The sequence below is a fragment of the Triplophysa rosa genome, linkage group LG19 (assembly GCF_024868665.1).
Source record: "Triplophysa rosa linkage group LG19, Trosa_1v2, whole genome shotgun sequence".
Classification (NCBI taxonomy): Eukaryota; Metazoa; Chordata; class Actinopteri; order Cypriniformes; family Nemacheilidae; genus Triplophysa; species Triplophysa rosa.
Window position 1 is genome coordinate 12499800 of NC_079908.1, and position 23475 is coordinate 12523274.

At 38.7% G+C, this 23475-nt stretch overlaps 1 protein-coding gene across 11 annotated transcripts in view; it reads left to right on the forward strand.

Annotated features, from left to right (window-relative positions):
* Positions 1 to 23475, forward strand: part of ncam1a (neural cell adhesion molecule 1a) — a 208237-nt gene that overhangs the window by 131556 nt on the left and 53206 nt on the right. For all 11 annotated transcript variants that reach the window (XM_057359863.1, XM_057359865.1, XM_057359864.1 and 8 more), the window contains exons 2-8: positions 13151 to 13225; positions 14607 to 14816; positions 15183 to 15326; positions 16746 to 16883; positions 17409 to 17526; positions 18629 to 18789; positions 21318 to 21460. In XM_057359863.1, coding sequence (XP_057215846.1) covers positions 13151 to 13225; positions 14607 to 14816; positions 15183 to 15326; positions 16746 to 16883; positions 17409 to 17526; positions 18629 to 18789; positions 21318 to 21460 — 989 coding nt within the window. The remainder of the gene's footprint in view (positions 1 to 13150; positions 13226 to 14606; positions 14817 to 15182; positions 15327 to 16745; positions 16884 to 17408; positions 17527 to 18628; positions 18790 to 21317; positions 21461 to 23475) is intronic.

A 23475-nucleotide genomic window follows, 5' to 3' on the forward strand; every position in this document is an offset into this window, starting at 1 on the left:
GATCAGCCTGTCTATTTCTTTCTCCATTCATCTCTTTGGCGAATTTTGAATTTTTGACTCTTTACAGGAAGGTTGTATTTGTTAACATTAGCCAAGGCATTAGTTAACATGAACAATACACACAATATGAACAATACTTTAACAGCATTTATAAATATTAGTTCATGTTAAGCAATACCTAAAAACATTTTTAAAATAAAAAGTTGAATCTATTAACATTCGTTTATGCAGATGAACAAATGTAAACTGCTGAAAAATAATATTATTCATATCTTATGTTAGCCTGTGGCATTCTGTTCCTGTTTTTCTGTCAAGATAGGGCGTACTTAAATCACTGATAAATCTAGCTTACCCATTGAAACAAATATATATATATATATATATATTATTTCACAACAATATCGTGTAAAATATCACATATATGCATGAAGCAACAAAAATAAAAGTGCTTTTAAGTTTGTTTTGCATTTGCTCATTATTTGAAAATAAATAATTATTAGCCCTATAGATGCTTTCATCGAAGTAATACAACAATTGATTTTATGTTTAATTTATATGAATATTAATTTATATGAATATTTTATTGTATATTAATTGTATGAAATAAAATTAAAACTAATCAACAGTTATTGATTCTTTGCGGTGGTCTACCGGAAGTTAAGTTAGGGTCACGTAACATTTGTTGTTACCGCTGAAACCGTCTATAGAAACATCTAGCAGTAAGTATGGTCCAGGATTGCAATATCTTGTGAATAAGATGCAATGTAGAATAAGTGCGGTGCATGATGTCAGATTGCGGAAGGGAAAAGTTAACAGGTTCGGTCATTGGGGACGTTACAACCAAACACATAAATCTTATCGGACAAGTCCATGACCCAAAAGTGGAAGCATTGCTAAAATTGATCAATGCCAGGCTTTATGCCATGCTGTAAAGTGCTTTGAGTGTTCACAGAGCTATATGTGTAGCTCTGCTCTGACAGACGTCATCCCATGTAGAGTCTATCTCAGGCAACAGGGGCGGGATGGGGGGGCTTGTGTGCACTTCATTAGTTAATTAGAATGCAGGCATACTGACTCTATTGTGCAAACCACCCTGAGAGAGAAAGCACTTCTATTTTGATCACTGAACCTCTATGACCACATGAGAACTCGATGACCACACAGACTAGACCGTACATTCATTGTGCTCAGGTCATTCTTGTGTATAACTTCGAAAGTGTTTAATTATTAAAAATGAATTCACAGCCGAAGACCTTTGCGTCTGACGCATTTTTGGATTTTACATGTTCACACTGTCGTGTTACATAACCCAGGTTTTTCATTTTTATGTTGAATGATATGTCTGGCAAAATACGTAGACTCCTTAATTGCCATTTTAGAATTCTAGCATAATCAATTTTCAACAATAATGGTTTGAATCTTTAATGGTGCACATTTTGTAGCTCGCTTGATGCCTCGGGCAGATTGTCAGTTAAAGAACAATGTTGTTTAAAGCTGGACTAGCTCTGACACACACAATGTAATAAGACTTTTTAAATTACCTATTGCTTTTCACTGCTTAAGCCTCTGACTGACACTCAGCGTAGACCTGCTTCGTGTTTTTAGGCCTACGTCAGACGTGTTTTCAACCTCAAGAATGAGATTGAGCCTGTCCATGCTATTTATCCATTCTCAAACATTTCAGGCTCTCTGCATCAGCATGTGTGAAGCTGAATGTAGAGAATGTGTATTGGTTCGTACGGCATCGATAAGGCTTACCATTTTAGCCTGCTTAAGACACCTGACATCATAAATATAAATTATATTAAATTAATATATTAATCAACATATTAATAAAATATATATTAAATAATAACAACTCTGCTTTAAAATCTACACAGTTATCCTTATTTAATCCGATTTGACTTCTTTTGTCCCGTGACCTTTTGTCCCGTGATTCTGAGGATCATCAGTATTGTTGGGGAGGGGCAGCGTGACTCTTCTCATACTTCATGAGCCTCAGAGGAAATCAAATAGTGATGGGTTTACTGGTACCAGACACAGATGGCCCCAGGCAGCCATGAGAATAAACTCAACCACCATTCTCCCTCTCGCAGCACCAATCATTAAGAATAAATCTCAAATCTGTTTTCCCTGGCTCATAGCTAAGAGACCCGAGCAGAGCAGAGACGGGTGGAGGACACGATGTGAGCTACAAATGCTTATATGTAGGGGTGGTCTAACCCTGAGCAGAGACCCTGAAGAGGGTTAAAGAGATATTTCTTTGTGAAGGAACTTTCCCTCTATATCGCCATCTCTGTTTGAAACATGCAGGTTACTAACATAATTGTCTTTATGTGGGTTAAATGACGTCAAATCGATCATTTTAAATCATGATTTTATAAGGTACTTGCTATGTACAGTTTTAAATACTCACTGCGGCACAGATATTTAAATGTAGTGACTATAAACGTTCATTGGAAAATCATGACCTTTCTTTGTGTGTTCCTGCATCCTTGTACTAGAGGATTTTATTTTATATATTTATGGCAAAATCCCAAAACTATAAAGCAGCGTGTGCTAACGGATGGTCAACACTCATAGCAATTGGCCGATATCCCGTACAGCATGTGTATGATCTGAGCGGTAATAAGCTGGAGACGCACACAGCTGACAGACTGCAGACTCAGACACCCACCAATTCTCCACTGCCAGGCTTAGTCTGGATTACCGGACATACCATCACTCCGGCCGGCACTTCACTCTCTCATATCGCCGTTGAGGGACACGGAGAGACCACGGTCCACAGCGCAAACAAATTACACGCTCAGCTAAATGGCATGCTGGGTATTTATTTGCAGTAGAGACGCTCCCAACAGAGTTTACAAGGGTTCCAGTTTGGAAAAGGCAAATTCTCAACCCCAGACGAACATTCTGTTGTTTATTATGAGCATGTTACGGCTACCGGCTAGCTTCTCAAATTGAGACTACGACACCAGACGTGTGTTGTTAAGTCTCTGTGCCGGGTTTTTGAAGTGATACTGAAAGCAGGGAATTGGCCTACATGAGCTGATCTCCTAGGGAGGTGCTTTCTGCCTCGCCTGGCTCGGTGTGATACAAATGATGAGCTCTTTTGTAGCCCGTTCTGTGCATTGCAGTTGTATTCGTTGAGATCAAACACATCTCTGTCTGACAGGGACATTTTCTGGCCCTGATATTTTGTCACGGTTTCCACTCAAATCAAATTTGAGATCAAGTGGCAAAGGGCTGCTAATGGAGACCAGCAAGATACATGAGAGTCGCTGGCAATGAGTGGCCGCTTCTTTTAGAGTCACTTTAACTTTTTGTGTCATTTAGAGCACCTGGTCTCAATGACTTTTAACAGTAAGTTAATTAACTGTAATTACAGCCTCTGGCTGAAGAGCTCATGGTAAGAGGTATGGATCAGGCTGATCATACAGTACTGAGCCTTAAGACATACTCACCACAAGATGTTTTTATGATGTTTGTGCTCGTTTGGAACAGCGTAAGGATGTGAAATGAAGAACACACAATATTGGCCAAAAGTGATGTCTGACCTAGAACAGGTAACATCTTCCCTCTTAGTTCAAGCATATTATTAAAGAACTTATAGATATTTTGCATGCATACTTTTCATTTTGGGGCGGAGTATTGTTTTAGGTCTGAATGTGATTGGTTGATTTTGAACTCTGCCACAATCCCCATTATAAAAAGTTGTGCCACCTGGTTATTGTACATTTTGAACTTTTCATTCCCCCCGAATGAGTTTTATCGTTATTTACTTTAATATATAGGTTGCAATTTTACAATTAAGGTGGATCAGGTCCCACCAGATTCATCCTGATTTAAATTTTTTACTTGACAAAAACTAGCAATTTTAACAGGGGTGTGTAGACTTTTTAGATCCACTATATTCCTTCCAGACATCATTGTTGACCACTATTGTTTTTTTTTTCATTTTGGTGTATACTGTGCCTTTAAAGTAAAATGAGAGTCTGGTCGGTGATATTCCCTCAGCAGAAATGTGTGTCAGAGTCAGAGAATGAACTCTATCTCTCTGATGTTAAGTCACCCTGATCATCTGCATTAAGTACAATTAGTACCCAGCAGGCAGAGCTCAGTGCATGATGGGAGGTGGCCTCTCATGTTTCCAGCTGACGCTGCAAACGATAGGGCATCTACGCCAGTCATCGTCAACTGGCGGACCGCGGGCCGGATCCGGACCTTTGCTTCGTTTCATCCGAGACATTTAAAATTTTGACTCTTTCAGTTGTTTAAATTGAGCCGCTCATCTACACAACGGAGAATCACATCACGCGCACTCTCAGGAACATTTATGTAATTGATCTTTTATCACAGGATGTAGTGACATCTTTTAGCTATAAACGCGCTTCATTTGAACCCTTTCCGCTCTGCGTGCGCTGCTTTTCTCCCACCAAAGACATGCCGCATGAAGAGCAGCAGACACGTGCTTATTTTAACAACACTAGTGCAGACACGCAGAGCAGATAAATGGAGTGTCACGACTCTGCCTTATCTTGTCATGGTTTTCTTGGTCTTGTGGCAGAGTCGTGTCAAAGCCTTTGGTTTAGTGTGAGAAAGCCATGGGTTGTTTATCTTTTGACACTCCATGTGTTTTCTCGTGTCTTGTCATTGGCCCCGCCCCTCTCGTTTCCTCTATTGCTTCCCTGCCGTGTCTCATGTTCCCCACCTGCCCTCGTTAATTATCCTTCATTTGTCTTCCCTTTAAAATGCCCTCATGTTTCTTTGTCCGGTGCTCGTGCGTTCTGGTTTGTGCTATGTTTCAGCCTGAGTTCCATGTACCCCGTGTCCGTTCCTTGTACTGTGAGTTCCTGTGCGTTGTCCGATACCTGTGCCTTGTTTGTTTATTTTTATTACCATACCCTGCCTTGACGTTGTGTCGCTTATTGTTTAGTTTTTCTTGCCCCATCGAGGGAAGTGTTTTGTTCTAGTTTTGTATTTTAGTTCGTTCTTGTTTTGACACCCCCTCGTGGGTATTTCCTTTGTTTGTTATTTATAAAATAAAGTCTTTGTTAACCCCTTATTTCCCGCCTGCCCACACTTGGGTTCTTCCGCCTCGCAGACGTGACATGGAGACAACAGTAAACAAAATGCAGCAATATTAAAGTATTTGTTTCTGTCAGTCTGTTTACTGTTTGCTATATGTCTTCAACCTTTCAACCAGATTTGCGATATTTTATGAACCATAACGTTTTTATCTAGCCTACATTTATCATTAGCATTATTGATCAGCATGCAAACATTTGTGTCCCTGTGAAAACCCAGGCTAAAGTCTCATAAACGAATTAAGTATTAAATAACAAGATCAAAGATTAATTTCAAGCATTAACAAAAAAATTTATCTTTGAAATGACATTATTCAGTCAATATTGAAGATATTGTATTTTCACAGAATATTCTGTAGGGTGATTTTATGTAGAAAACAGTAAAAAGACTCACTGGGTTTTCACCAGCAGGATCACATTTTGTTCTAATTGGGAATTTAAAGATAGAAGTAGTTCTGGTGAAAGGCATGGAAAGGCTAATTTAGTAAGTAACTTTGTTTTCTGTTTATGATGAGAGCAATTTAATTCTTACATTAAATTTGTTGTTTGTAGCTTTTTTGTTTACAAATATTAATGATCAGATTTAAGAGGGCATTCCCCTAAAGCCACAGATCCTACAATACATACATACTGTGGATATCAAAATATGAAATAAATGGCCTGATAAAAGATCATACCTTTTATATACTGTATATATATCCAAGTGGGCTAAATTGATTAAATATTATTTTTTTGTTATTTAAAAAAACATTGTCCGGACCTCCGTTTGGAAGAAAGTATAAAGACTGGACCTCTTGGAACTTTAATTGAATACCCCTGATCTACGCCATTAAAAGTAATCGCATCCATGAATGAAATGAATTTGTTTTTGGCATGGGATATTCAAGTCATATGAATTTGTGTTAGTCGCGTTGGCCTATGAGCGAGAGGCCAAATTGATCATCCAGAAGACGTGTGTTTAAAGAATACTTTATATTGTCCCTTTATATTAATACTTTTGAATAGTTATTATGATGCGTATTATGAAGCAGTGGCCATTTATTTAAATAGTATATGTTTGCTGATATCAACTTTGAACTTCTAACTGACGTGTGAGGCTAACACTTCATTGCTAATTGCTAAACATTTTCCTGTCAGATTTGCTGCTATTAGCGTTAGGGATAGATGTGTTTTATGTACTTGGTCAATAACTGCTTGTTTATTTTTTAACCCAGCTTTAATGAATTCAACAAATCAATATTTTGTTTCCCAAATCTGTCCCATCACAGTTTGCACAATTTCACAATTCAATTTTTAAAAGCTCAAAAGCGTCACAAAGTCTGTCTTCCAGCCTGTGCAGCAGGCCAATGGCATTAGGGGCTTTATCTCAAGTTCGCTTCATGGATCTTGAGGTGAACGTTTTGCTCTCGTACAGTCACACGCTTTGGATGGTGCTCTGCTGTCTGCTTCACCTCTGGCAGAGCAAAGTGCATTTACACAGGCTTCTGTGAAGAGGCTTGGCACTCCTCGTTGTTTAGATCTCTGCTGTTTTATTTATACTGGCCTCTGGTGTTGTGATCTTGGGATAAACCGGGAATATCCCTTCCAAAAATAAGACGAGCACTGATATCTAAGGATCAGACATGTTTCCCTCTAAGACAAGAGTGTAGAAACCTCCGGTGCGGATTATGTGACTTGTTTTGTCAACATGGCTTTTCTTTTCAGTGCGTGCATGTAAAGGCGCATGCTTAAGTTGGATTCCGACTGGCTTTTCCTGTGTTTATCCACCTTTAGCCATTTAGCCTATTAGGTCTATTGATCTTGGCTTCATATTCACAAATAAGCCTTCCTGTCAACACTTGTGAACTTTTCAAAGTAGACTATAACATCACATAAAATTAATTGCAGAAGCCATTTCAGTTGTCTCGCTCACATATCTCTTTAATGTTTATTAATGACCATCTGTTGGGTTTCTGTAGTGACTTCCCTTTATTTCTCTCTGTCAGAGTCTTTCTGTAGCTCGCTGGAGCATGGGTTGAATCCCAGGAAATGCACAGTCTGATAAATGTATACGTTAAATGCAATGGATGGTGGTTTTGATCAACTTGTCTGCGAAATGCATAGCTGTGAATTTTAGGCATGTCTATAGTTTGCTTTAGATTTTTCACTTCATTGCAACTCCTAAAGGGGACAGTTCACCCGGAATTAAAAATTCTGTCATCATTTACTCACCCTCGAGTTGTTCCAAATCTTTACAAAATTCTTTGTTCTTATGAACACAGAGAAGACATTTGGAAGAATGCTTGTAACCAAACAGTTCTGGGCCACCATTGACTACCATTGGCGGAAATGTTTGCATGGTTGAAACACTGTATAGAGCAGTCGGTTGGGTTTGTAACTTCTTTGAGAAAAGCGTTGTTGTCATTCATAGTTCTTTCTCTTTGTAAACGGAGGTGAGGATCAAAACCCATCTTCATGGAAAACTGATTTGCTCTGCAGACGAGAAAAAGAACTGCCCTAAATTTCTGGATAAAGGGAGTTTGTTTCAAGTCACTCCAGTCTTCCATTTCTCCGGTTCACAGAGATTTAAAATAGAACCTTACAGCTACTCATCCATCTGTTCTTACAATATGGTGCAGTGTAACCTTGAGAAAATCTCAAAACAGTTGTCGACGCCTTTTTCCCTAAGCTGTTATTACTTTTTGTAATTGCCTAAGTCAGTTATGCTGTAAATTATGAAAATAGTAAATCTCTTGGGTTAATAGGAGTTATTTAATCCGTGTGACTGTTCCCATAGCTTGTTCGGGGCTCAACAATAAGGATTTTTTTTTCTTCGGTCTGGTCATTGACATATTTAAATCAGCAGAATTCGACAACCACGTGCAACATCAACACCATGTGCAAAAACCATAAAAAGTTTGTGGGGCGTAAAAACACATGGATATGATTCATGAATGTAAGATGTGGTGACAACTGGCCCCAAATTCTCAAAGAATGAGGCCATATTATCTTACTGTTGAGTCTTACACTTTTTATTAAAAAGGTTAGTGCATAGACATAAAAAAGATGCTGGGTTATTTTTATGCCAGCGTTGGATCAAAAAGGGACGAACCCAACCGTGGGGTTGTAAACAACCTATGCTGGGTTGTTTTTTAACCCATTGTTGTTAAAATATTGTCATATATAAATATTTTCTAGGTTAATTTAACCCAACCGCTGGGTTTGTCCCTTTTGATCCAACACTGGTTTGAAAATAACCCAGCGTTTTTAGAGTGTAATCTTTTGCACATTGTGCATCCATACAATAGACAGAGACAAGTAATAGTGTTGGAACAGTTTGTGCCATCAGTGTTGTAATGAGGCCAACCTACAACACGCACAACTTTCCCTCACCCTGAATGCCCTGTGCTGGCATTGGTCTGCTAGAAAATATCCACCTAGAGGGTTGCCCAGACCTTTCTGTTTCCATAGTAACCTGCCAGGGCCCTGCAGGACGTTGCATGACGTCTTCAGAGTTCAAAGTTGACATGCCACCCCGGAGATGCTTTTTCCCTTCATTGGTTGATTGGATAAGAAGTGGAATATTAAGCTGAACCAGCTGTTCTTTCTCTGAAATGGGGTTTCATTTACTGCCAAACTCAAATTAAACATGCATGCTTTACCATATTACCATTTGGAATGAGTGTACTTGCTTCTGAATGTAGTTGATCACTAAAATCCACAGAATCAGATAAGCACAAGAAGTGGGATCATTATACTTTTGGATTCCTAGAATCTCAAACAGAATCTTGAAAAATAAAATGATTGAATATTGCTTTGTAATTAGAGACTGGGCTGGAATCTGGTCACCATGGAGTACCTTTCTGGGCCTTACTGTACATGAGAAGTCCTGGGGCAGTTTTGCCCCCCGACATCAGATAAATCATGTGTTTTAGTCAAGTTGAAGCGCATTATCATCTGGTATGGTTGAATGGTTCGTTATGATTATGTCGCTGTCACAGTGATGGGTGTGTTTAACTAAACATGACACATAGGATGTACCAAGGCTAAAATGAATCACTTAAAAGTTTCTCCCTGTAATTTATTAAGATGAACAATTCATTAATCAATGACAACCTAAAAACAAACAGGTGGAGTTGGGTTCAGTTCCAGATTCTTCATGGTGAAGATTCTTGAGGAATCTTCCATGTGGAAACATCAGAAACCTTTCAGGTGAAAACATTTTTTCTTAGATGAAGTGGAAATCACACCAACTGCATAGTGTATGTGTGTGCATGCGCATGTGTGTGTGTTTTCCAGTTACCCTCAAATCTGCTGAGATGGAATGACATCATACATAGCCGAGTTTGTCCACGTTCTTTCATCTTCCTTTCATAGCCCTGGCTGACGTGGCATTTCAAAGCACCTTATTCCTGCCTCAGAACAGTAAAAATAAACTTGCCGTCAGGAAGGTTTGTCTGCAGGAGAATCTTTTTAATCTGGCCCTAAAAGATTTAAGCTCTCTCTGAGTTGACATCCAGTGTCAGGCGCACGTCAGTCTGCGGACGGCAGATCTCCTCAAAGTCTCCGTGACGCCTCGCTGATTAATAGATGCTCTTTGCTTTGCGTGTTTTGCCAACAGCGGTGTCTCTTGCTCCGTTGCATAAGGATTAATACACCATCACGCCGGTCTGATGGCGTCTTTCTGAGATGAATTACCGCAGCTGTGCATTTGCATGAATCTAGTTTATTTAATGCAGAGAGGATGCTGCTTTGTGTCAGATGCAAACATGTGGATCGGTGACACGTTGCTGATCTCGAGAAAACGAAGAGCTGTTTTCATTAGCCGTCAAATGTTAATACACACATTTCATAGGAAACTTGACATCTAATATACGTCGGATGATACGAGAAGAAATATGCATGCAAGTCGGGGGGAAATAGGATTCAGTGTTGATATATGATGTGTAATATATATTTTCCATTTGAAAGATGTAGTTATAAAACAAGTAGCTGCTTGTCGAAATGCCACATTTCATATGTACGTCAGGCTTTTTTAATGAGCGCTGTGTACGGTAGCTTAATGTATAGCTGTTTTTTTTTTGTTTACCAATGCCAATATTGTTGCTAAGGTAAATGCTGATAAATTCTTTCTCCCAATTAATCGTATGCAGTAAATGTTAATTCTTTCTAACTTGTCGACACGTTGTTATCAGCACTGCAATTAAAAGTTGGCACGCTAACTCGCGTTTCTTTATTCTGCAGTGCCTTTGCATTGTTTTACTATTGTTCTCTACACTGTCTGTCATAGGATCTGCTGATCGGCTGTGTCCTGTAGTTATCTATTCATTAGGTATGAAGATTAAGAGTTTAAGCGCATAGTGCGCATGGAGTGCGCCAGAGGAGCGTGCTGGGAGCGAAGCATGCGGCCACCTAGAAGGCTGAGCTGTTTCGGATTTATTTTGTAATTAGGCTTATCGATTTGCCATCCTATTGTGTTTTGCGTATTTATTTGTCTCCTGCGAGCTCCCAGCAAGGACACAGCTCTGCACTTTTGTTGTATCGATACTTTCAAACCGAGAAGTCCAAACATTTGGCTTCATTAAATATACAAGAGCGCATTACCAAGTCAAAGTAGTTCAAATAACAATATCTTACCGGATTTCTCATAGTCTGCATGTGTTTGTTTTGGTGAGATGTTCAAGGCAAGCCAGTGTTGTCATGTAGAAATTGGACTACTTGGCTATTTTTGAACTGTAAATGTGTTTATTGAACAAACAACTTAAAGTTGCATGAAATTTGCCTGTTCACCGATGTTAGTTCTTCGTGAGCTGTTTATTTTCAGAGTGCACTATACGAGGATATTGGATTACGACGTATTACTAACATTAAATGTAGACGGAAATGTTTCAGGGACTAAATTATATTGCTGGCTGTCTGGATGTGCTTTTAAGATTTGATTTTGTGGCTTTTTGTCTGTTTGTAGTGAAGGTTGTTGTGGTGAATCAGTCTTCTCATTGCAAAAAGAATCTCACAGACAAAGGTTCCAGGTGCCAAAAGGTCAAAACTTTATTGCTCGAGTGAGATGCTTAGAACACATCTGACAATACGGTGCTTTGCATCAACAGTTATACCCAAACTTCAGGAGGTGTTCCTTACTTTTTACCAATCAGGTAATTTCCTGTTATCTCTATATTGTTTGGCCCATCCCATTTCATCATCCCCCCTTATTTTTTAAGCAACAAGATCCGTTTCTAATGGTGGTAAACCGATCTTCGTATCATTTTTTTATATATCCTTCTCTGTAGTCATAGATCGAAACATAAAGACTTACTGTATCATGAAATGCATGAAATTCCTCCATGAGGTCTGAGAGCGTTCTAATGGAAAAACAAACCAGAATCTTCCAATAGTACCACAATGTCAACACATATCTTTACTTGCACTACGGAGAACAAGAGAGTTGAATAGAGAAGAGAATTGAATGTAAAACATTTTGAGGTAAAACAGCCTGCAATCATTTTTGAGGACTTAAAGGTTTGTTTATACTTGTTCAGCGAACGGTCTGTGAGAGGTGTATTAAAGTATGTATAATATCGCTGCTGTCCTTCTGAAAGCTTGTATCTCCATATTTCATGATTTTTATTTTTGCCATAAGTCATTATTATTAGTCACCCTTTATGTTTGTCACTGGGTTTTACAAATATCTAACCAATATAAAGTATTAAAAAAGTGCTTGTCAACTTGGACAACACAGGATTGAATCATTTTAAAGTACAGTGTTTTTTCCATTTTCTAAAAAACAGCGAATTTGGACATCCAAGGTTTTAGAAGGACAGCAACAATATGACATATTTTTCTGTTCATTTTGTATAAAGATTGCAATAATTGTAAGTTGCAGTTTTGTAATAGATAGACAGAACATGTAGTTCTCTCAGAACTCAACATTTATACCTCTTCACCTTTAAAAAAAAATACGACAACAAACTGTAGCGTATTGAAGGAAAGGGCCGTGAAGTGTTTGATAATTACCCATGATTGCTATGGGTATGAATGAGATCTCACCCACAGAACGCTGCTGTGTGCAGATCTTTCATGCGGTTTGTTTCAAGGTCGGCTCCCCTTCTGTTACAGTCGTAAAGATCAGAGGCAGGGAACTAAGCATTTCTTCTTTTGCCAGCCTCATGCATTTTCAAGTATTGTGGTGGTTTTGTTTGACATTCTCAATGACAGCGCTGTGATTGCAGCGATTCTTTTGTGATGCTTTTACGCAAGTAGAATTGGACGTTCAGCGGGTAGCGTTTCGCATTTAAGATGTACAGGTTTACTTTCGGCATATTTCGCAAAATAGTATCCATCGCTGGTAGAACTAACGACCGCTTGCTGCCCGAGACCGATCAGCCCTCATCTCATTCACCGCGGTTGACGAGGATGAAAGATGAAATATATTAGCCTCATCTAGGGAAACTAATAAGCTATCATTTACGGCATTGCGCTCGCCAACAGCACAAGAAAGCAAAAAGCTCAGGGTAGCTCCATCAGGTGCCTTCCATTAAACTGGAAAATTGAAGCTTAAGGTGCCATTATGAAATATCAGTGTGGTTCAGAACCTTTGGCTAAATGTGGGTGGAAAATAAGTTTGCGAGAGGCCTATAATTCACCTTATTTCTGATAGTGCTAAGCCCTAATTGTGATATTTAGTCCGAGCATCGGCCACAGTAAGTGCTTTTGACAGTGCTTAGAGTTACCATGACTACGGTTTGCTTCACGTTACTGTACAACAACATCCCGCGGGCCCATTTCTTTACCACGTAAATACTTATCTCTATATGCCACATTAAGAGAGCTGAAAAGGGGCCTATACTGTTGACACATTGTTATCTTCATGTCCAAAAACGCACAGCCTTGTGATCCTTGGACACCCACATACAGCATCCTTCCCAGGAGTGCGATTTAATTGGTTGGCATGACCAGTCACCGGGGATGGGCGACATATAGTTCTGCTTTTAACTTTATACCAGCAAACTGAATTTATGTTGTATCTCAGTAATTAGTTAACAAAAAAGTTTCCTGTTAAAATGCTTCATACTCTCTCTCGTCCTCAGCTGCCTTGCAAGTGGAAATCACTCCAGCCCAAGGAGAAATCAGCGTGGGAGAGTCAAAATTCTTTTTGTGCGAAGGTAAGAGCTCGACCCTCCTGTGATGAAATAAATCAGGGGTCACTTCACATTTAACCTTCATGAGGTGCTTTTGATTTCAAACCTGCCATTACTGTTCCGTTTGGTGCATTTAAACAAGTCCCTTCGTTGCGATTGTAGGAAGGGCTGACTAAACCTTTGATGTACTTATTTACAGTCTGGAGACGTTTCATTGACCTGCCTGGCTTTAGCTGGGAATCGGTTTTTGAATTTCAGTCCTTGACTTGGAGCTCAGAGGAGTGAAACGTAATGTTTAACAATGTAAAGCAGGTAGATGAAAAAAGGAAAAACATCTTTTCTTCTATTATGAATGAGGAACACCTGAAATATGAATGAGGATGAATGTGTCTAGCTTATCTGTGACATCAAATTGAAAAAATGAAATGTGACAATTGTTTAAAGGAATTTCAGGAGCTTTATAAGAAATATCTCAGAGAGAGTATTCGCAATTTGTCCAAAAGTGCATATTTGTACAACATTAGCTTTTAATTCCCCATCAGATTAAAATAAACCATCAAAATATGAGGTGTCTGGTACAAAATGAACAAAACGCTAAAGCTTTAAGGTATTTATTGAACACAATTATTTGGCAAAAAAAAACATACAATGTACACATGTAATTGTTTAATTTTTCTCAAAGCTGAGATTTACTTTACCATCTACGTATGCAACTAAAATACAATGTTTTTAAAACATCTTAATATATTTGGATAAAAAGACATCAGTGATCTCTCTCTCTCTCTCTCTCTCTCTCTCTCTCTCAATTAAAAATATACAATATATTTGCATTTATTTGCAAAAAATGAAAATTGGAGAAACAGGTCGAAATAACAGAAAAGATGCTCTGTATTTTTTTAGACCTCAAATACTGCAAAGAAAACAAAGTTCATATTCACGTTTAAGCAATGCAACAGTAATATTTGTTCATGTATTTATAGTAGGAAAAGTTCAAAAAAAATGTTTTTATGTGATAATTTTCATCACAGTTTTTGTGTTTTTTGTCGTGCTGTCAGTCTTTCACATTGCTGTTGGATGACTTTATGTCACTCCTGAGGTTTGATGTGGTTGAAATTCAACAGACACTGGACTGGAATGGCCACAGTCTATCTAGAAATGCTGACTAAATGAAAATTTGGAATGGTCTCTTAATTTTTTCGCAGCTGTATATGTTGTATGTCAACAAAAGGCTCAAAATATTAAGATAAAATCACCCAGTATTATCTTCGAAGCTTCTGTTTTGTAGGGGAAATTGATAGATTTTGTGTCCACTAAGCCTACACACATTCTGTAAATACATTTGCCTGTTCACCCCAGAGCTGATTAGCAGAGTCTGTCACTGTGATGTCTCTCTGTATGTTCTCAGTTGTTGGAGATGTGAAGGAAATAGACTGGTTTGCTCCCAATGGTGAGAAGCTCCTGCCAGGCAGACCGGACATCAGCGTCAGCAAAAGTGACGAGTCCTCGTCTACACTGACCATCTACAATGCTAACGTCGACCATGCTGGCATGTACAAGTGTGTGGCCAAAAGCGGGGAGAAGGAATCTCAGGGCACCGTCATTGTAAAGATTTTCCGTAAGTCTTATTATTTTGTCTTTTAAGGGGGTCGTTTCTGTGTTCTTTTTTTAAGATAAATTAACTTTGCTATGAAAACAATTATTTGGCTTGTGTGACGTGTTATTTGATAAAGCAACAAGCCCCAAGAGGCAGTGGGTTACAGTTCATTTTATAACAGCTAAGGGCGTTGTATAATGTCATTTTGATTCTAAACCTTGGGCTTGCCATTGTGTATTTTTCGTCTTTTGTAATTACTGAGAAAGTACCACAGCATTGATCTTAATGCTTACAAGTATGCATCTTTCATGATGCTGTCTGCACACTTTAAAGCACTTTTCCTTTAAAAAAAAGTTCTTTAAAGCACTTTTCAATTGTCTTTTTCAGAGAAACTCACTTTCCAAAATGCTCCGTCGCCCCAAGAGTTTAATGAGGGGGAGGATGCTGACATCATCTGTGATGTCATTAGCTCGCCACCCCCAACTGTTATCTGGAAGTTTAAGAAGATGAGAATCCAGCCGGAGACTGATGGTAAGAAATAGACGTGTATACAGAGTGTATTCACTATGAATTTCTACAATTCCAACTACCATTGAAGTTTTAGCGCTGAATTATAATAAAAGTTTTGTTTAGATGCTTTTTTACCCCTTTTCTTTTCACTTTCTTATTAGCCGTTGGCCGTATACATTGCACATATTTCTCTCCCTCGTTTTAAGTCTTCTACGTCCTTTCTTTATAGTTCCCGTCAAAATCGTCCACTCTTTGTGTGTGCTCAGCACAGCCCTGCGACACATGCGCAAGTGGAAGTGGTGGGAAGTTGCAAAAGCCTAAAAGTTTTCATCTGCGCTGTTTTGTTTACTAGTTCGAGCCTGATTCAGTTGAAACTATTTTAATCTGGCAAGACTCCTCCCTCAGACTGTTGGAGAGACCGCAGCTCTCACATGAACTCCCGGCCTGCTGCTGGATGTGTGCTTCACTGCAAAACCACTAATTGTTGTAGAAAGCCAAAACTGCTTTATCTAAACAACACATTTTCCATCTTTTCTCTTGTTAACCTCTTGTGTGGTGCTCTTTTGTATGACCGATGGTTCTTTTAGCAGCACAAAGCATCTTGTTTCTGTTAGGAACAACAGGCTGACACACTAGACATTTTACAAATAATCCATTTTTGTCCATGTTTATCCATGTTTTTTAACTGTTGTAAAAATGATGGTTAATTCTCGTAAGGGAATGTAGAATAACACAAATCTTTGAAATGTAACCAGAAATACCTGTAAAAAAGTATTTTTTAGCACAGCTTGAGCTTAAAGGTCCAGTGTATAAAATTTAGCGGCATCTAGCGGTGAGGTTGCGAATTGCAAACAACGGCTCACTCCACGTTTTTCTTTCGAAGCACTACGGAGTTTGACAGAGGACTAAGATGTTGTCACGTTTATTTTCTTTGCCGAAGGAGATAACGTTTTTATGAAAGCCCGCTATAGAGCAGTTTGTGCATTTAGGGCTACTTTAGAAACAACATGACGAATTCCATGCAAGGGGACCCGCGGTGTATGTAAATAGAAATAGCTCATTCTAAGTTCTTTATACACCTCATAGTTATGTATATTATATTGCATTTCTGTCAATAAATACTTTAAAAAATAGTAAGCAGTGCATACTATTCAGCATTCAGTTAGTACTAAGCAAGTATTCAATTTTGCACACAGTCGTTGTCTGGACTGGGAAGCTTTGAGTTACACCTTAACTTTTAGCCTTAAAACAGATAACACAGCAGAAAGAGCCATAAAAATGATTTTTTGCTGGAAGAAGATGTGGTATCAATAGTGCAACAGAGTCATTTTGCTGCCCAGCATGTAATGAGAGACTCGTTAACATGGTCTCCTTATCTTTCTCCAGAGTAATTACTGCCTCATTTTCTATTCTCTCTCACTCTCGCTCTCTTACCCACAGTCCGTTTCAAGGTCTTGAGCAACAACCACCTCCAGATCCGTGGCATCAAGAAGACAGATGAGGGTGACTACACCTGCGAGGGCCGCATCATGGCCCGGGGTGAAATCGACTTCAGGGTCATCAAAGTCATTGTCAACGGTGAGGATTCAATCTTAGAGCCACCTGCTCCGTCACTGCACATAAATACACACAGAAGCTGACAGTCAATTCATTTTAAAGGGAAGTAAATAGCCACAGGGTTGCATTAGAGATTAGAATGATTTTGTTTTCCAGCGATTTTAGCATTTCAGCAAAAATTGAAATGGACATTTTTCTAATTTTCATGGCGTTACAAACTCTGTATGCTAATGTTTTCTGTGGAAAAACAACTTGAGTACATAGTAATTATATCTGTCAAGCTTCGTAAAGCACAAAAAGAATAATGTGTGCTATATTCCAGGTCTGCTAAGGTCGTACAATAACTTTATGTGGAATAGTAAAAAAAATAAGTCCTGGTTCACTGAAAATCTTTCAGTGGTCAAATATAAAAATATAGACCTGCGTAAAGATTTAACATTTCTCAGTTCTGGAGGAAAAACAAAAAAACAGCTTATGGGTTTATAAAAGGATGATCAAAGTGACTTTAAAATACTTATTAATCTCATCTTTCTCTCTCTCTCCCAGTTCTGCCAAGTATCAGAACCCGCTACACCGAGCTGAATGCCACCGCAGACATCGGACAGGCTGTGACGTTGGCCTGCCATGCAGATGGTTACCCAGAACCCACCGTCACTTGGGCACGGTACGTGCTCGGCTGTGCCCCCTTATCTGCCTGTGCCAAACAGCACCGAAAAAGTTCAGCCAAATCTCTGTAGGGAAAGCTTAGCTTTTTCCTCAGTCCAGTGAGTAAAGGGATGAACGTTATTAAAGCTTGTAAACCGAAAGCGCTATGAATGGCAGAGACATGGTTTCATCCCTTCAGCCTCTGTTAGCCGTAGCAGCTGCGCTAACTGGCAGCTTTCAGCATGGCTGTAAATGTGAACTCCAACGGCATCTTTAACCAATCCACGGGCGGTGTGAGAATTCAGGGGGCGAGAAGGAGATTGAGTCGGGTCTGAGCTTCGCCTCAGGACAGGGAGCGACCGAAATGTGTACTGCAGACTCATTTGTTTCCCTCTTTTACTGACAGCGCTGTCATTCGGGGGCCATTTTAAACTGTCGCTCAGTTGCTGCAGTTACAAGCGAAAAGATCAGGGTGATACGGTGTCGCGAGAAACTGATTTAGTGTCACGAGAAAATTGGTTTGAGGTTCCTCTTTCAGAGCTCAGGAGACTTTATTGAGTTCTCAGATATGTTTTATTTAGATATATAGATGTTTCTCTTAAAATGAAAAGAGAAATGTGTTATTCCAAGATCACGGTTTCCCAGCCTCCATGTGCTCTTTATTAAATATCATTGCTTTCCTAAAGAAACATTAGAGATATTACAAAGAAGACATGTGGGATTTTTTTCTAATGTAACACAGCACTATAGCTATTTTTAAAAACAGACAGTGATCCTCTATTGGTTCCTTATATTTCGTATTATATACAGTATACAGTAGATATTGCTGATAGCAGTTTATTCGGCTCAGGGACAGAAAAGCGCCAAGAAAAGACAACGGTAACTAAGCAAATCTGCCTATATTTCTGCCTTTACATTCTGCCAGACCACCAGCTCAATAATAGAAAGTGTGCAGTGCAGAATGAAGAATCCACTTCATGGGCAGGCACGTGTTCTCTCTGTATCTACCGGTGTAGATGGCGATGGGGCATCATGTATTCATGGCTTTGCCGAGCGAGTGACAGCTCCAAGGCCAAACAGTAAACACATCTTCTCTTTCCCTCACACGCTGTCTCCTGCAGTGGTAATATCGTGCTGGAATCAAATGACAAGTACAGTCTGAATGAAGATGGATCTGAGTTGACCATCAAGGATGTCAAGAAGGTTGATGAAGGAGATTACCAATGCATCGCTAGGAACAAGGCTGGGAAGAGAAGCGAGGAAGTCAGTCTCAGTGTGTTCGGTAAGACTTGATCATTGTGCAATTCCCAACCAGGAGTTGTTCATTTTGCTATTACCATAATTACCAGTGGCATTGAACCAGTAACACAGGTTTACATGCTAATTACCATAAAAAAGTTTTTCCTGTTAAGGCTGCGCAATTTGTCTAAATAAAATCGACATTGAGTGCGTTTACATGCACAAAATAAACGGATATCTATCAAATATCAGCGTATAAAAGAAACCTGTTTTCACGTGTTTACATGCATAGTAATAAACCGGCTACGCAGAAAACCGCATTTATATGGAAGTTTGAGACTTGAAGGGTTCCCGGGTGCAGTGACGTCACCATCGATAGTCTGTTTAGTAATTAAAAAATGCAGCAGGAAAACGGTCAGAAGCTGTATTTTTATATCTCTTATGTCCGCAGAACCAGCATATGCAACAATAGTTTTTCATTTTGACGTTTCTACATCAAATGCATGATTCGAGAGCGGACTTTTATGCGTTATTTTACTCTTACTTCTGTTTGGGACTTTTACTATTGCGCTGTCAGACATGCGCACATAAACAAAACTGACACTGCGTCCGAAATCGCATACTATGAGAGTACGTACTCATTTACATGAAGTACCTACCTATCGACCGTTAAAACAGTACGTTCTATATAGTATGTGTGTGGGTAGTATGAATAGATTTCAGACGTACTGCATCTGCCATGTTTTATTGTCATGTGACCCATATGCTCTTTGACCTATGACGTGTTGACATCAACTTGTACCTAGGCGTCGGTACAAACGTAATTTATTCACGAGAACTTTATTAATCTGTACTTACATGTAAAAAACGGACACACGCTTTGAAGTTTTCAGTTATTTTTATTTGATTACATTTTGAAATTTGACCGTTGCTCAGCTCCCGTTGCATCATGGGATAGAGAAGTGTCCATCTGTTGCACAATCACAAATCTCGGCGGAAGCAGTAGACCATCCGGGTATTTCTCGCCTATTGTTTTGTGCATACTGAGGTTTCAGACATACTACTCATGACTCATACTCATTTTCGCTTACTATATAGTATGGAAGTAGGCGATTTCGGACGCACGGTGAGAGAACCGGTAAAGGCGTTTACATGGAGCGAGTAATCGGAGTAATGGGCAAAAAACTACCTCTGCTGAGCGAGTTTTGCTTACGCCGTTTATGAGCTTTCCCCGATAAAAGAAAACCGTTTTACGTATTTACATGACCTTACTTGTTATCAGCTTATTAAGCATAATCAGAGTAAGACTGTACATGTAAACGCACCCATTACATAAATGTATAGTGTGCATGCACCGCATGCTTTAAAGTGCACACTATGTCCTCAACTACACTGTAGTGTGCATGGGGCTCATGATACAGTGTTTTTTTTTTGCTGTATGTGAATAAAAAAATATGTGAACCATCTCTGTAGGTGATCGGATTTTGCAACTGTGTGGTTTGCTTATAATGTGCATTGTGCTTCATTGTGTTCTAATTAAATATGTTAACAAAATGTGAAATTTAATAGTTATGTAATTTGACCAATAACTCTATTATGCGAATTGACTGAATGTTTCTTAAACTTAAATTATATACCATACACCAGTTTTGATGCATATTCATTTCATAAAGAACCAATTTAAGTACAAGCCTTTGGATGAAAGGACAGGTACTTCTGATGCCTGAACGCCATTGTACTCTCTGTTTTATAGACCACTTCGTAAAACATAAGCAATGAAGTGGTCTGTAGAGTTTAGAGAAGTACAGATCTCTCTATATCTTTCCACTATCTTTTCAAAAATGCAAAATTGTGAAAAGCACTATAGAAATAAGTTGAATTGAATTTAAACTATTGTGAAATACACATGCATTTATCTTGACATCAGCACAGTGCACAAACAACCATGTAATAAAAAAAGATCTGATACAAGTACAAGTAGCATTGCATAGACAGTTTCATCGAACGCACATGCCTGGCCTGAAGTTAACTTCCTGTCTGTGCTTGGTTATCGCTTTGGCTTAGTTGCTATTAATATTACAATTGATTTTATATGTAATTTATATTTTTATTAATTTGTATGATTATATTCATTTTATTGTATATTACTTGTGTTAAATTAAATAACATTTAAACTACTCAACAGTTATTGATTCTTTGCGGAGGTCTACCGGAAGTTAAGTTTGTGCCACATAATATTTGTTTATGTTGTTGCCACTGAAACCTTCTATTAAACTTGTTTTAAATGATGAAATATAACAAGATGATTGTTGAATATTGAATGCACCATGAGATGCTCTCTCATCTGTTTAAACCAGCAATTTACAGATCATCAGCTCAAGAGAAGCATGCGGTATCATTGCTATTGTAAAGCCTCAGTAATTGCACAGCGACTATCAATATTTGTTTGCTTCCTGAATGTGCATATGCAGTGTTTTGATTTTATGTGTGTGTGTGTGTGCGCGTGTGTGTGTGTGTGTGTGTGTGTGCGCGTGTGTGTGTGTGCGTGTGTGCGTGTGTGCGTGTCCGCAGTGCAACCGAAGATCACGTTCCTGGAAAACCTAACAGCCTCGGAGCTGGAGGAGCAGATCACGCTCACCTGTGAGGCCACAGGTGACCCCACACCCAATATCATCTGGAGCTTCGGGCGCCGCATCTTCACCGAAAACGAGCAGGTGCTGAGGGGTGGGGGTTCAGAGGGTACTGGTTGTAAAGGTCTGCAGTTCATTTAGTTCTGTCCTCTTAACTACAGAAGCACATGCAGCGTGACCCATCAGGTCAGTTATGACAGCGAGCGAGTTATCGATGAGTCCCTTGTCAATAAGCTGGCTAGATTGATGATCTCTCGCTCTTGAGCATGTGACGTCCGGCTCTTTAAACATGACTTGCAGCAAGACATCAATAACTCTGCTCTCAATAACCCGAGATGGATCTGTTGCTGGGCTCTCCTGTGTAACACATTAAAAGGATGTATTGGGGGTCCGTGAGCCTACTGTTCATTTAGTTAAAGTAAGCATTTTTATAAATGCTTTTTAATAACGTTTTGCATTATATTAATGTAAAAATGGTTTTATTTCTAAAATTATAATTTTTTAGCTGTTTACTTAATGCTTGTGTTGGACTATCCAGTCGGTATTCCTTTATTTTATGCCAGCAGTACCAGTGTATCCCTCCTCCCGGTAGGCAGTTTTCAGGTAGGCTGTTGAAAAAAAGTCGCCCTTTTTGTTAAGGTGTTCATCTGTCTCACTGAAAATATGGCATTTGCATGACAACAGCCCACCAGATTGCATCCTGTCCTGTCAATATTTATAGCTGCCAAAAAAACATTCCAGCCGTCTGCTGAGGCCTTTCTTGGTTTATGACTGTTTTTATTGTTGGTCCTCAGCTCAAAAGACTGTCCTATCAGAATGCCTGATGGATGCCACAGCAAGCTCTATACGTTAAAAGGAATGATCACATGGTCGATTTTTAAGCCGTTCTGGATTGTTAAACATTCTGTTTGACTTCCATCATGTTTTTTGCTTGTAGCATATTAGATACAAGTGTTGACGTTTTTGGAAGGTTGTTCTTTATCGTTTTCTCAAGTTTGTAATCTTGGCATTAACAGTGCTAGATTTCATTATTTTGTTATTGAGAGTATTGGGAGATGAGAACGCCACCTGTAGCAGTTCAGTAGCACTGATGATGTTGATTTCCTGTAGTCTGTCACCTCATCACCTCTATAGTAGATACTCATGCTTTTATTGTAACTTCCTGGCTTTTGGCATCCTACGTTTGATTCGTTCAAAAGTGTTAAAAATGTCTGTGTTAAAGACATCTCGGGGCTGAAGAATCATATGGTTTAAAGGCATAGTTCACCCAAAAATGAAAATTCTGTCATGAATGACTTACTCTCTAGTTGTTCCAAATCTATATAAATTTCTTTGTTTTTTACCAAACAGTTCTTGGACCCCATTGGCTACCATAGTAGGAAACATGACAATGGTAGTCAAAAGTGCCCCAGAACTGTTTGCTTTCCTACATTCTTTAAAATATCTTGTTTTGTGTCTCAAGTAATTTTTCCTACTATGGTAGTCAATGGGGTCCAAGAACTGTTTGGTTACAAGCATTCTTCCAAATATCTTTCTCCGTGTTCATCAGAAGAAAGACATTTATACAGATTTGCAACCACTTGAAGGGAATAAATGATGACAGAATTTTTATTTTTGGGTGAACTATCCCTTTAATTGAATTGTAAAAAGGTGTTTTTCTTTATAAAGTAATTTTATATGACAATATTTGGTCAAACATTTCTCAGTGGATCTTGCACTTTGAATATGCTTGCTTTGCAGATTTCCTTTTTTAGATTTACGAGTATAAATATATTCATATAATATATTTAATATATATATTTCAATCGGAGCTTAACTCAAAATCTTCTAGTACCTGGTAACATTAAAATTTTTCAGTTGGCCCAGTTGTGGTGAAATTTATCACTTAACAAGGCTTTAATACAAAACTTTAAAAAATTAGATGTAATAAGTAAATAGATATTTTTCAGTTGGAGATGACTGAAATTTTTGTTACAGTGATGTTTTGTAAAAAGTAAAATTTCTCAGATGAGGCAGTAGGGCGGAGTCTGTCTGATCTTTTATTGTAACCCTGTATCTCCATATTTTGTGATTTATAGTTTTTGTCGTAAATCATTATT